The sequence below is a fragment of the Anguilla anguilla genome, chromosome 3, assembly GCF_013347855.1.
Source record: "Anguilla anguilla isolate fAngAng1 chromosome 3, fAngAng1.pri, whole genome shotgun sequence".
Classification (NCBI taxonomy): domain Eukaryota; kingdom Metazoa; phylum Chordata; class Actinopteri; order Anguilliformes; family Anguillidae; genus Anguilla; species Anguilla anguilla.
The window spans coordinates 26,902,042-26,914,430 of record NC_049203.1 but is presented as its reverse complement, the minus strand read 5'-3'; the positions used below and the strand labels follow the sequence as shown (position 1 = coordinate 26,914,430).

Here is a 12,389-nt window from a genome sequence, read left to right as displayed (position 1 = left end):
TCATGCTGTTGTTTTAAGATGAAGTTGGTTGTTTGGGGTGGCGGGTGTTGGTGGTGGAAAAAGCATCAAATACTTCCTCAGTTGTCCCTCAGTTGACCCTCTGAATGCAGTTCTGCAACATTGCACCGATAACTCTGCCCATCGCATTACTCGCTCCTGTATCAATTTCTTTCCGTAGATCTTGTTGCATTCAGCAGGGCTTTCTTGAATGGTGCCCATTGAATACCTGTCCCCTTTGTCTGCGATTGTACCGGCCTCTAATCCTTCCCCTCGTTCTCCCCTCAGGCTCTGAACCTGGCCTACAGCAGCATATTTGGGTTCTACCGGCACTTTGTGGGCCCGCCCCACATCAAGGCCATGTGCAGGCTGCTGGGTTACCAGGGTATCGCCGTGGTGATGGAGGAACTGCTGAAGGTCGTCAAGAGCCTGGTGAGAGCCATATCTTGTTTTTGCCGTCTTCCTGTTAATGAACAGGAAGACATTTTCAGTCATGGAGTACGTGGGTTGAGCAAAAAAATAAAAAATAAATAAATGAAAATGCAGTGGCTTTATGACCACTGAAGTACCCATTATAAATATGGCTGAGGACATTAAGTGCTTTCAGAAAGCACAGAACCTTTTTACTGAAAAGCTGCGTTCACATACAATTTATCAGCCATTTGTCTGTGCTGCTTTGGAGTCTGATAACAGGGAACAGTGTACATAGTGCAGTATGTGCAGATTTATACACGTTCTCAAAGCATATTGTTTGTCAGACTGTATTTAATTATTTAGTTTTAAATTGCCTCCAACTTAAAAGTAATTAGTACAGCGGCAGGGTACAGCAATTTGAGTACAGCAGCAGTAATGAATAAAGACAGAAACAGCTGTCAGGAGTGTATAAATAAATCAGAAAGGCTGGGGTATATTCACAGCCTATGCCTTCTTCCACAGTTGCGTTTGTTTGCAAGCTGCAGTTAGAAACCCTCCACCACGGTCACTTATTACAAAGCAAGTGGGCAAATCAAAAGACAGTTGACCTTTTGACCCTGCTGCAATGCATTCCTGGGTAAATTTAAATTTGTCGATAGGCAGAGCAAACTGTTGGATCGACCTATCAAAATGTACAACTCACGACCAGATTAAAATTTATTAAGTTACAACAAATATTCATGTTTAATATAAAGATGAGGTTCAACTACCTTAAAAAAATTAAAAAAGGTTTCAGTCATACAAGAAATGAATGAAAGAAGATGCTAAACCACAGCTTATTTGTCCCAAAGAAATCCAAAATGCAGAAACCAAAAGACGGCAGAATATTCCAAATGCCAGACCGAGATGCAGGACTCAGACGCCCACTTCCAACTAACTGTTACAAAAGTTCTTCTTTCCAAGTTGCCCAAACTAACTTAACCAAAAGAAAGCTGCATAATTTATCTACTGAAAAAGAGGAGAGGAAAGGGGCATGGACACCCCCCTGTAACACACACACACGCGCGCAGACACACACATTCACACCTCAGATCGCTAACCCCCCTCCAGTTCGTTCTGATCTCCAGGCTATGCTGGCCGAGTGCTTTGAAGCTTCCTATGGGTGAGAGAGGCCAAATGGTGAAATACATGTCTGACGGTGTTCTATTGGGCCATACAGCAACAAAGTATATTATAGAGACTTACAGAAATTCCTGATGGTTGCCGGCTTTACTGTGGCTGGCATAAGGTCTGTTGCTGCACTGAGAAAAAAAATGAAAAACATTAATTAATAAAAATACACTCCACATACATAACTCCAGAGCAGCTTGCACAGTGAAATTATGCCTCCAGAGGTTGTAGATGTGTATTTTACCTCATTATTATTATTATTATTATTATTTTTATTAGTATTATTATTAATAATGATATTAATGATATTATTTACATTTAGTCTTATTTTTAGTATGTTATTTAATGTGCTCAAGGTAAGAAGCATTTGCAAAATAGCACATATTTGTGTTTTCTAAATGTATTTTGTGTAAGACCTATAGAAATGATGTTTATATGTAGACCTTCTAAAAAAATAATGTCACTATGCAAGCTGGTTTGGTGGTACTTGAAGTGTATTTTTTTTTCTGTATACTACAAATAAGACTACCCCATAGTCTGGATTTGATAGTAGACCATGGGCCCCATCTGTCCATGAGAAAAGTGCCTTTACAGAATGTGCCACCCACCAGCCCTTCGATATATTTGCATTCCTGACTGAAGTATTGCTTACTCACTGTGGTATGTCTACTCTGAACCATGCCTCATTTCACAGTGGCACTTTTTTTGTACAGCAGATAATTACAGAAGTATGCTTTCAGAAGGGTACTTTTGATAATTACAGAAGGATACCGAAGCGTACAGTAAATAGTTACAGAAGGATACTGAAGGGTACTGTAGATAGTTACTGAAGGATACTGAAGGGTACTGTGGATAGTTACAGAAGGATACTGAAGGGTACTGTGGATAGTTACAGAAGGATACTGAAGGGTACTGTAGATAGTTACAGAAGGATACTGAAGGGTACTATAGATAGTTACAGAAGGATACTGAAGGGTACTGTAGATAGTTACAGAAGGATACTGAAGGGTACTGTGGATAGTTACTGAAGGATACTGAAGGGTACTGTAGATAGTTACAGAAGGATACTGAAGGGTACTATAGATAGTTACAGAAGGATACTGAAGGGTACTGTAGATAGTTACTGAAGGATACTGAAGGGTACTGTAGATAGTTACAGAAGGATACTGAAGGGTACTGTGGATAGTTACTGAAGGATACTGAAGGGTACTATAGATAGTTACAGAAGGATACTGAATGGTACTGTGGATAGTTACTGAAGGATACTAAAGGGTACTGTGGATAGTTACTGAAGGATACCGAAGGGTACTGTGGATAGTTACTGAAGGATACTGAAGGGTACTGTGGATAGTTACTGAAGGATACTAAAGGGTACTGTGGATAGTTACTGAAGGATACTGAATGGTACTGTGGATAGTTACTGAAGGATACTAAAGGGTACTGTGGATAGTTACTGAAGGATACCGAAGGGTACTGTGGATAGTTACTGAAGGATACTGAATGGTACTGTGGATAGTTACTGAAGGATACTAAAGGGTACTGTAGATAGTTACAGAAGGATACTGAAGGGTACTGTAGATAGTTACTGAAGGGTACTGTGGATAGTTACTGAAGGATACCGAAGGGTACTGTGGATAGTTACTGAAGGATACTGAAGGGTACTGTGGATAGTTACAGAAGGATACTGAAGGGTACTGTAGATAGTTACAGAAGGATACTGAAGGGTACTGTAGATAGTTACAGAAAGATACTGAAGGGTACTGTAGATAGTTACTGAAGGATACTGAAGGGTACTGTGGATAGTTACTGAAGGGTACTGTGGATAGTTACATAAGGATACTGAAGGGTCTGGGAGCCTGACGGCTTTACAGATGGCCTGTATACAGGCCACATGTGTCATACATCCTTTTATGAAACCATACCTCTCTTCAGTCTGGTGTCAATCTCCCCTGGCTTGACCATACCTCTCCTTATGCGGTATGTGTGTACTCTTGACTGAAGCTTGCCTCTTCTGTCCCGCTCAGCTTCAGGGCACCATCATGCAGTACGTCAAGACCCTGATGGAGGTGATGCCCAAGATCTGCCGCCTGCCCCGTCATGAGTATGGCTCCCCAGGTAAGGGTCTTCGGGTGTGGCACCAGTGGGTGGTGGTAGGACAGCCTTAAGAGTCGTGCGGCGCTAAAGCTCTGTGTCCACTGTGTGATAAACGGGTTTGGGCTGTCTGCTGTGGGGCACACCTCAGGTTAAGCCGTAAGCTCAGGCGAGTTTGAGCCTGAAGCCTCAGGCCAAAGACTCAGACTGTGGGCCCATGTGCTTGTTGCCTGTTGGGCCTCATAGGTGTCAACATCCATATAAATCCCTTGCCTAAAACACCTCCTTTGTGTTCAAGTTATTGAGAGATGAATGCTAACATTCATGTTTCCTTAGCAAGATACACGTGATCTGGCAGCACGGTCATGGTCACCCACTTTGACCATGACCATGCCATTTTACCCTTGCTGTCCCAGTCAGGACCAGGGGGATTGGAAGGTTCAAAAGTGTGGTCTTGAGAAGGTGTGAACGAGCACCGCTGAAGACTGGAAGTTGCTGGGAAAAAAGCAAGGAGAACTGGCTAGCACTAGCTCACACAGCTCACTTGAGTATACCCAGATCCTGACATTATCTGTGCAAACTGCTACATCGCACAGCAGCTGATCTGGGTTGAATACGTATTCTAAATATTTTACCGCTCTTTAGGGTAAAACTTTACTCTCAAGAGTTTCACGTAAAAGTTTATTGTGAAGAGTTGAAGTAAAATATGACATAGATCCTTGAGAATTCTCCAACAATACATTTTGGTAGCCAAAAGGTACAATCAGAATATTGGCGCAGCTAGACATGTCTAGATATTTTCTGTAATTTTTGCATCTAAAGTGCTAAAGACCCCCTTCACTCAAAAATATGGTTAACTCCTATTGGAAGCATGACTTTCACTATACAGATTGACTTTTGTGCAGAGCGACTTTTTCCACGTTATTTCACTGTAGATGGAGGGCTTCTCTGTACGTCCCTCAGATCTAAGTTGGAAATGTATAAGCCAAATTTTGGATGTCACATAAATGTTGAACTTATCATGGTCCACTGTGCAAAGATATGCAAATTACAGTATTCCTAATAACCTTTTTTTTTTCTAGGTTATTAGGACTATTTTTTAAAAGGCATCTGGAGGGGCACTTTAAAGGTGTTTCAAATAATTATCAGACTGAGGTCAGCAGAGAACCTGTGTGTGAAGAGTAATTTAAGAATAAACAAGTGTAATTAATTTACTGTTGTCTTGGGGTCATTTGCCATTAGGCTTGAAGTGCCCTTTGATATATAAATTGGCCAATTATAAAAGGGCATATTATAGCAGCGCTCACACTCTTGTGAGTCCTTAAATGTCTTCATTATAGCAGCAAGCCACCGTATCCACAGGGTGGAAGCATTTCACATTACAAGTACCTGGTTACCAGCGCAAGCCCTGGCTCACTATCGCATTTGTTCAGAATTTCAACATTTTGAATGCCAATAAAAAAAAATACTATTTGCTTTGGGAACTTTTTTTTGTTGCAATCAACTAATTGCATTTAAACTAATTTCCTGAAATTTGCTGAATAGAAATGGAATTGAGTCCTGCTCTGATGAGCTTGTGTGTGTTTGCGCATACCTGTGTGTGTTCACAACTCGGGACTCGCTCACATGCCTAAGGTCTGGCATGCTTCAGACAAGGGACTCACGCATGGAGGACCAGGACCATGTCACATACGGCTTCTGACTTCATGAGAGTGAATGTTCTGGCTTTTTTAGCGGATTATAAGGTGTAGTTGGTAGATTTTCAGCAGCAATTCATCAATCTCATGTTTCGATTTCAGAAATTTAAAGTCTATGGTCTCTATAGTACAACTGAATTATGTTGAGAAATTCAGTTGAGTTGTATACAGGCTAAACAACCGGTGAACAGGTGTGCACAGATGTTGTGTAGGGTACAAGATGTGTTCTTACGAGACGTTCTTGCATAGACCACAAATGCGCGTGTGCTTTCTTGGGGAATACTAAAGCTGCCAACGAACCCTTGTCCCTGGGGCCCTTATCTCTCGCCCAAAGACCCTGAGCTGGAGTCAGTTGACTCAGCTGATGTGTGGCGTCTCGACCCCAGACGCCCGTCTGACCTCCCCGCCTGGAATTGCGTGTTCCCTAACATGATAGGAGAAATAAAATGGGCGCAGTCTTCAAAGCACAATTAGCAGAAATGATTAGTGGTTGTTCCGCGATTGCAACTGCGCACAGAAAAGAAAATACAAAGGGGTTCGTTTATACTGTACGCTCCCAGCACATCAAAAGGTCTCGGTGAACCAAAAAAAGCCTTGGTCTGCACGATTATTCACAGAACGATTAACACTTTAACTCTAATCATTGTAATTTAGTCTGTAACGTGGTCACTGAATAAATTCAGTCACACAATGCAGGGAGTCTAGACAGTTCTGCAATTTGCTAGCATCTACACCAGAATTCTTCATTCATTTGTCATTCTTGGTCAAACGTTCAAAATAAAAATGGTGCATATGGGCCAAACATTTTTTGTGTGCTATTTTTTTTAAAAAACAACGAAAGAATAAGATGTAATCTACCTATGTGCATAAAAGTAGGTGTATAAAATATTCATAACTGTTGTGGAGTATCATGTCACCAGTGGGCATAATGCAGACACTGGACATAGATTCAGACCTGGACATTGTTTTAATGCTATTGTTTTAATGCCTTTTGATACTTAATTCTAAATTGTGTTTCCTAATGATCAAAGGGCCCAGGGTATGTCTATGAAGGGTCGTGTTTGGCCTCTGGGCCACCTGTTTAATGGCCCTGGCTTAAACCCCCTGCAAGGTGTGACTTGATATATCCAGCAGTCATGTCACAGTGGGTGTATACAGCCACTCCTATGCATATATGTGGTTATTTACACCAAGCATAGCGTGATCGCTGAATGTAAATGGTCACATGATACAGAGAGTCTGGTGGAGGTGGTTACATGTCTGGGTGTTGACCTGTAGCACGTTTGGCTCCTCCCTCACGGTCCCCTCTGCTGCCCCCGCAGGAATCCTGGAGTTCTTCCACCACCAGCTGAAGGACATCGTGGAGTACGCCGAGCTGAAGACTGTGTGTTTCCAAAACCTGCGGGAGGTGGGAAATGCCATACTTTTCTGCCTGCTAAGTGAGCAGAGCCTGGTACGTACCACAGCCGTGCCTCCTATACCACGGGTTCCCAAAAATGGGTCCTCGGGACCCGCTGTGTGTGCTGGTCCCCGCTGTGCTTGGGACCTGTGGCATATGCTGATGTAGCAACACGCTATCATTATCGGGCAGGCAACTTTTTATACATAAGTGCATTATATTTTCTTCCCAAATTTGACCACTCTCCTTGGGCAGCTTTCAAGCTGGCCGCACCAATCCAACTCTCATCAGTCAGACACTGGTGTCTTTTGTATGCCACTTTATGAAATTCTGAATAGCTTCTGAAATATATAACGTTCATAAAAAATTTCATAGAGAATGAATGGCAGATATTACAACTCAGGAGTTGCAACAAGAATGGAGTCACTGGAAATGAAGGATTCAAATTTCAAAAGAATTCAATAAGAAATAAAGAAAAGTTCGTCAGGAAACCAGTCATTTAAGTGATAGGGTGCCGTGAAATGTATAGAGCAAAAGTGTTGTGAGGTGCATAACAACACAAATGTAAAAGAAAACAAACTAAACCTCATGCCGGCTGGGAGGGAGGGAGGGAGGGAGAGCGAGAGCCCAGCTGACACTCCCGCTTTTATGCACCAGGATGCACAGGGCCTAGGTGGGTCTCAATTGCGCTAACGATTCCCCTGACTCCTCCTGCCAACGTACAAGAACAGGGGGAGAAAACCACAAAGACCCGGCAGATGGAGTCAGGAAACATCACACAGAAATGTCAGATGGCAATTTCAATGAGATGGTAAATGATAGCGACCTGAGCTTTGGCAATATGGTCAAGTAAGTCCAATATAACTTTACTTGGCCATGAGGTGGCACTAGCATTAAAGATCCAAATTCTGCACCTTTAAAAGACACACAGTAAGATTTCCATGAAGCTGGGTTCACATAATCTCTTGAATCAGCTCTACAAATGAAACCACTGAGGTCTGTCTGATGGATTTTTCGCTGTTTGCTTTTCTCTGATGGGTCTTTTATTTGTGGGCTGATCTGCACCAAACGTGCTGCCCAGCTTTATTGGACCCAGATTAACTGGCCTGAAGGATAAACAACATGGCCATTGATCATTGAGCTTGAAAAAGGGCATGCCCTATGACAACATTGGTTACAACTCTGTAAAGGTTTGTGCTATGTAAACGTTAAAGGTTCCTCACACTGCAATTAAAGGGATTTCAAAATCAATCAATAGGAGGCGAATGGCCGAATGAAACAAAAGTAGGTGCACATATTAGATATTCGTGAAAAGATCAAGTTTGGGGGAAATCGGTCCTTGTGGGCATGGGCATGGCGTATGACATAATGGCTTATAAATCCAAGGGGATGTGGCCGATCTCTACGAAACTCAGTATGGTAAGGTTATCTGACAGTCCCTTTGGAAGTTGCGCGTCAAATTTAATCACCTGACAACTGCGTACGATTCGCGCACTGCGTTTTCCTTAGGAAATGTACCCCTGTAGTTTTAAATACTCTTCTGTTTTTCACCTTAGCCCACCTGTACGTACAAGGACAAAGTGTTTGTTTTTAGCCACCTGTTCCGCCTGGCCAAATAGAATGTTGCCATAGAAACGTGGCAGCACGTAGATTGCGTCAGGATACAGCTCAGACTGTTTAATGAACTCCCGTTTCAGCTTTCCGTCCTTCTCTTTACGCACTCCCCCAGAGGAATCGTCTGCCTTTACATTTTTTACAGTCACACTCCTGGTGATATTGTGCATGAAGAACCAGCGTTACATGCTTTTTTTTTTCATTTTTTAAATGCTTTTCACCCCTTTGTTCTCCCTTATTTGGAATGCCCAGTCGTTTGTATATGAGCATTCATTGCTGTAACCTGTGCTATTGAGTCAGGAGAGCGGAGGCAAGTATGTCCGCTCCTCCGAAGCATTTGATGCTTGCGCTGCTTCCTATAGCACCACAGTGAGTCTTGATTTAGTGTTTTATGGCAGCAAGGAAACATAATGAAAAATTCGTACAATACATCAGTGTAATTAAATGACATTGTTAATTGAAAAAACCCAGAGAACATTATGGGTATTAAAAAAAAGAACTTCAGTTCACTTGCTGAACTGACAAAATAAAAATAGAATTTTTGTTATATCCCTGATACCCTTGTCATGTAACATCATGGGATTTAGCCGAGGAAGCGACACGTTAGTTGGTACAGTGCTCACACTGGAGCCACAGTATCACTGGGTTAATACACTGTTACAAGTACTAAGACCTGTAGCTTAGTGTGCTACCTTTGTTTTTCTGGGGTGGCGCTGTACTTTAATAGCTAATGAATTGGTTTGTAACTCAAATGTGGGTTTTATTCCCAACTGGGGTGCTGCCATTATTCCTTGAGCCAGGGTACTTAACTCTGATTGCCTCAGTAAAAACATCCAGCTGTGTAAATGGATTGAAATAAATGGAATGCGAGTTATAATGTAATCTTTGTAGTGTAAACTTTATCAGGGTATGGGCATCTGCTGAATGGCGTAAATGTAAGTGCGCTGGTGACAGTGCAGATGTCATTGTTACATTGAGGAGCTGCGTCCTGATACAATCATGCCTTAAGTCTGACCTTTTAGCTCTGATTGTGTGATTGTGTCTGTGTGGCTGAGTCATGAGGCAGTTTTACTGGCAGCTTTGAGACAGAGTGCATTAGCGACGCGCAGCTTGTTTCTAATGGCTCTCTTAATTATCTGCATTTTGTGAAGGGGGAGAAAGATTGGAAAGTTCAATGTTTCTGTCGAATTAGGCCTTTTTTCATGAATGTCACCAATAAATTTGTATGTGTGATGCACTTTCATCGTGATCAGTAAGATTTGACATTTGGGTCTCTAGAAAGTGATTTGGCCTCTGGCTTGTTTCATGTCTTGATGACAGACTTGGTGTCTTTGCACGCACACGCACATTCACACACATGATTTGACATTTGGGCCTGGCTTTCCAGAGACCTAAATGTTACTAATCAGGATGAGGTCGAAGTGCATCACAAATGCAAATTTGTTGGTGACATTTATGAAAAAAGGCCTCAATCAATGGAAACACTGAATTCCTCAACCTTTTTTCCCTTTTTACACGCACACTAATACATTCACTTTTGGGAGGGGAAACCCATGTTTAAATACAATACGTTTGGTTTGTAACTGAATGGCTGCAAGAAAAACCAAAACCAAAGATGTCCAAAAGCATAATATGTGTTTAATCCATTTGATTGCAAAGGCATATTGAGAAACAGCTGGTTTGGAAATGAGCGCTCTTGAGGTGAGAGGGGTGGTGTAAAGGTCGCGTGGATATTACCAATCCTTTATTCTCTCCTGAAATAGCCTTTCTAGAGCAGAAGACTTGCTACATTCTACAGTGTACCCGTCACTGCCACCTTCATATTCAAAGTGCTTGGATTGCCTTTGTATGAATGTGAACAGCTGGTGCTGTCTGCCTGAATCAGTCGTTCTTCTGTCTGAGACTGAAGTCGGCGTGCTCCTTCTTCCGCCTCCATCAGGTCTTTATTCATCTTCAGTACCCCCCCCCCCCCCAAATTTCTGAATATAGTCGAGCTGTGGCGAAGGGGTGGGGATTTCTAGTTGTCTAAAAAGAGAACAAAAGGAAGCACAAAGCTTGCACATAAAGAAGAGTTGCCACAAACTGCTATGTGTTTCACGTAGCTTGAAAGGTTGTTACAGTCAAAGCCACCATGACAGTGCTGATTTAAAGAGAATTTGAAAACAGTTTAGTCCAGCCAAGGTCACTACTGGTGGAAAAAATAAGATACATGTCCTGGTGCAATGACTTTTTCTAACATTTGAAGTCTTCATTAAGCCATAAAACAAAGATGTAGGCCTATACTTTTTTCAAATTCAAAACAGGAAAATAATACAATTTCTTTTCTTGGTGTGAAGTATGTCATTTCTGAATGGGAGAGCTAGAAGTTTGAAATGGTGTGTCTGTTCTATAATGGATATTCACTTCTAGTTTCAAAGGACTAGAAGTCAAATTTGGGTCTTCAAATGACCATCATGTGCTTGGAAAAATATTACTTTTGTTGCTTTTACCATACGCCTGGATAAATTGGCTTATTTTCATAGTATTTGTATTTTTTGTTGTTCATTTTAATATTTATAGTTGTATTCTAATGCATTTTTCAAGACTTGCAATGAAGAAAAACTTTTGACATTTAACTTTGTAGAATATTAGTGCCATCTGCTGTCAGCAAGCCAGAACACAACTGAAAGTCCTTTAACGTTTTTTCCAAATGTATTCTGATTTTATCTAACAAAAAGGTGGCTTCACAGAAGGAAATCAATTATTCAAGCTGTTACTTTTGTTCAAATTAAAGAAATATGCAATATGTTGTTGCTCCCAAAGCTAGACTATGTAGCATTGTCTTTACCCATAGCCATCTGTGTCCTGCAGGAATCGGCATGTTCTTTTCACACAAGTAATCTAGGTACATTACATGGCCAAAAGTATGTGGACCCCTGTTATCCAATATCTCATCCAAAATTATGGACATGGTGTTGGTCCACCCTTTGCTGCTATAACAACCTCCATTCCTCTGGGAAGACTTTATACTAGAAGTTAAAGCATTGTTGTAGGGATTTTCTTCCATTCAGCCAGAAGACCATTAGTGAGGTAGGGCACTGCTTGGGCGATTAGGCTTGGCTTGCAGTTGCCTTTCCAGTTGATCCCAAAGGTGTTGGATGGGGTTCAGATCAGGGCTCTGCATAGGCCAGCCAAGTTCTTCCACACCAATCTCGACAAAACCATTTCTATACTTCTGGTCATATAGTGTATGTTTAGCTTCTGTTTACAATGTCATCTGTTTTGACTGCATCATTGATTATGTTATGGAGGCAGTTTTTGAGGAAAGGAGAAGTGTGATGTAATCTCTTCTGATTGAAAGCCCAAGTATATTGGATTGTACTAATCGTTTTTCTTCCTGTGTTTTCAATATGGATTTATTCCCCCTCACACATATCAGACCTTCTCATAAGGTCATTGTCCATATGCAAGACAGATGGACCATACAAGTCCCTTCACCCCCCCAAGTTTAAAATATACATAACGTGCGTCTGTGAGTTTGTCTACAAAGCCACTCCTTCAGAGCCAAACAACATTAGTAGCCCAGACAGTAAAAAAATAAAAAAATAAAACACAAAATACAGATTCACCTCTTGTTTGGTGTATGGTGGTTTGCCTCATTGGTCAGTACACACCATTTATCCTCTCTCTGGCTTTGTTCCACAGTCCCAGGAAGAGGTGTGTGACCTGCTGCATGCTGCTCCTTTCCAGAACATTCTACCCCGGGTCCATGTTAAAGGTAGGCATGTCATGTGTCTGTGAGTGGCTCTTCCTCTCTTTGCTGGTGAAGCACACACAGTGACCGAGCAACTGAATTGGCATGACATTAAAAAAATTGAGACAAATTGATTCAATACAATTACTGTACAAATAAAGAAAAATATAGTATGTAAAGGGAGATACATTTAGTGGGCAAGTTGGAAAAAGTGACTGTGCTGGTACCTAGTGACTCTGTATGGGAGAGGGGTAAACAATGACAGAGTCTCCCT

At 41.6% G+C, this 12,389-nt stretch overlaps 1 protein-coding gene across 2 annotated transcripts in view; it reads left to right on the top strand.

Moving 5' to 3' along the window:
- cyfip1 (cytoplasmic FMR1 interacting protein 1) overlaps positions 1-12,389 on the top strand; it is a 69,824-nt gene that overhangs the window by 51,795 nt on the left and 5,640 nt on the right. For both annotated transcript variants that reach the window (XM_035408325.1, XM_035408326.1), the window contains 4 exons: positions 286-429; positions 3,606-3,696; positions 6,692-6,822; positions 12,067-12,139. In XM_035408325.1, coding sequence (XP_035264216.1) covers positions 286-429; positions 3,606-3,696; positions 6,692-6,822; positions 12,067-12,139 — 439 coding nt within the window. The remainder of the gene's footprint in view (positions 1-285; positions 430-3,605; positions 3,697-6,691; positions 6,823-12,066; positions 12,140-12,389) is intronic.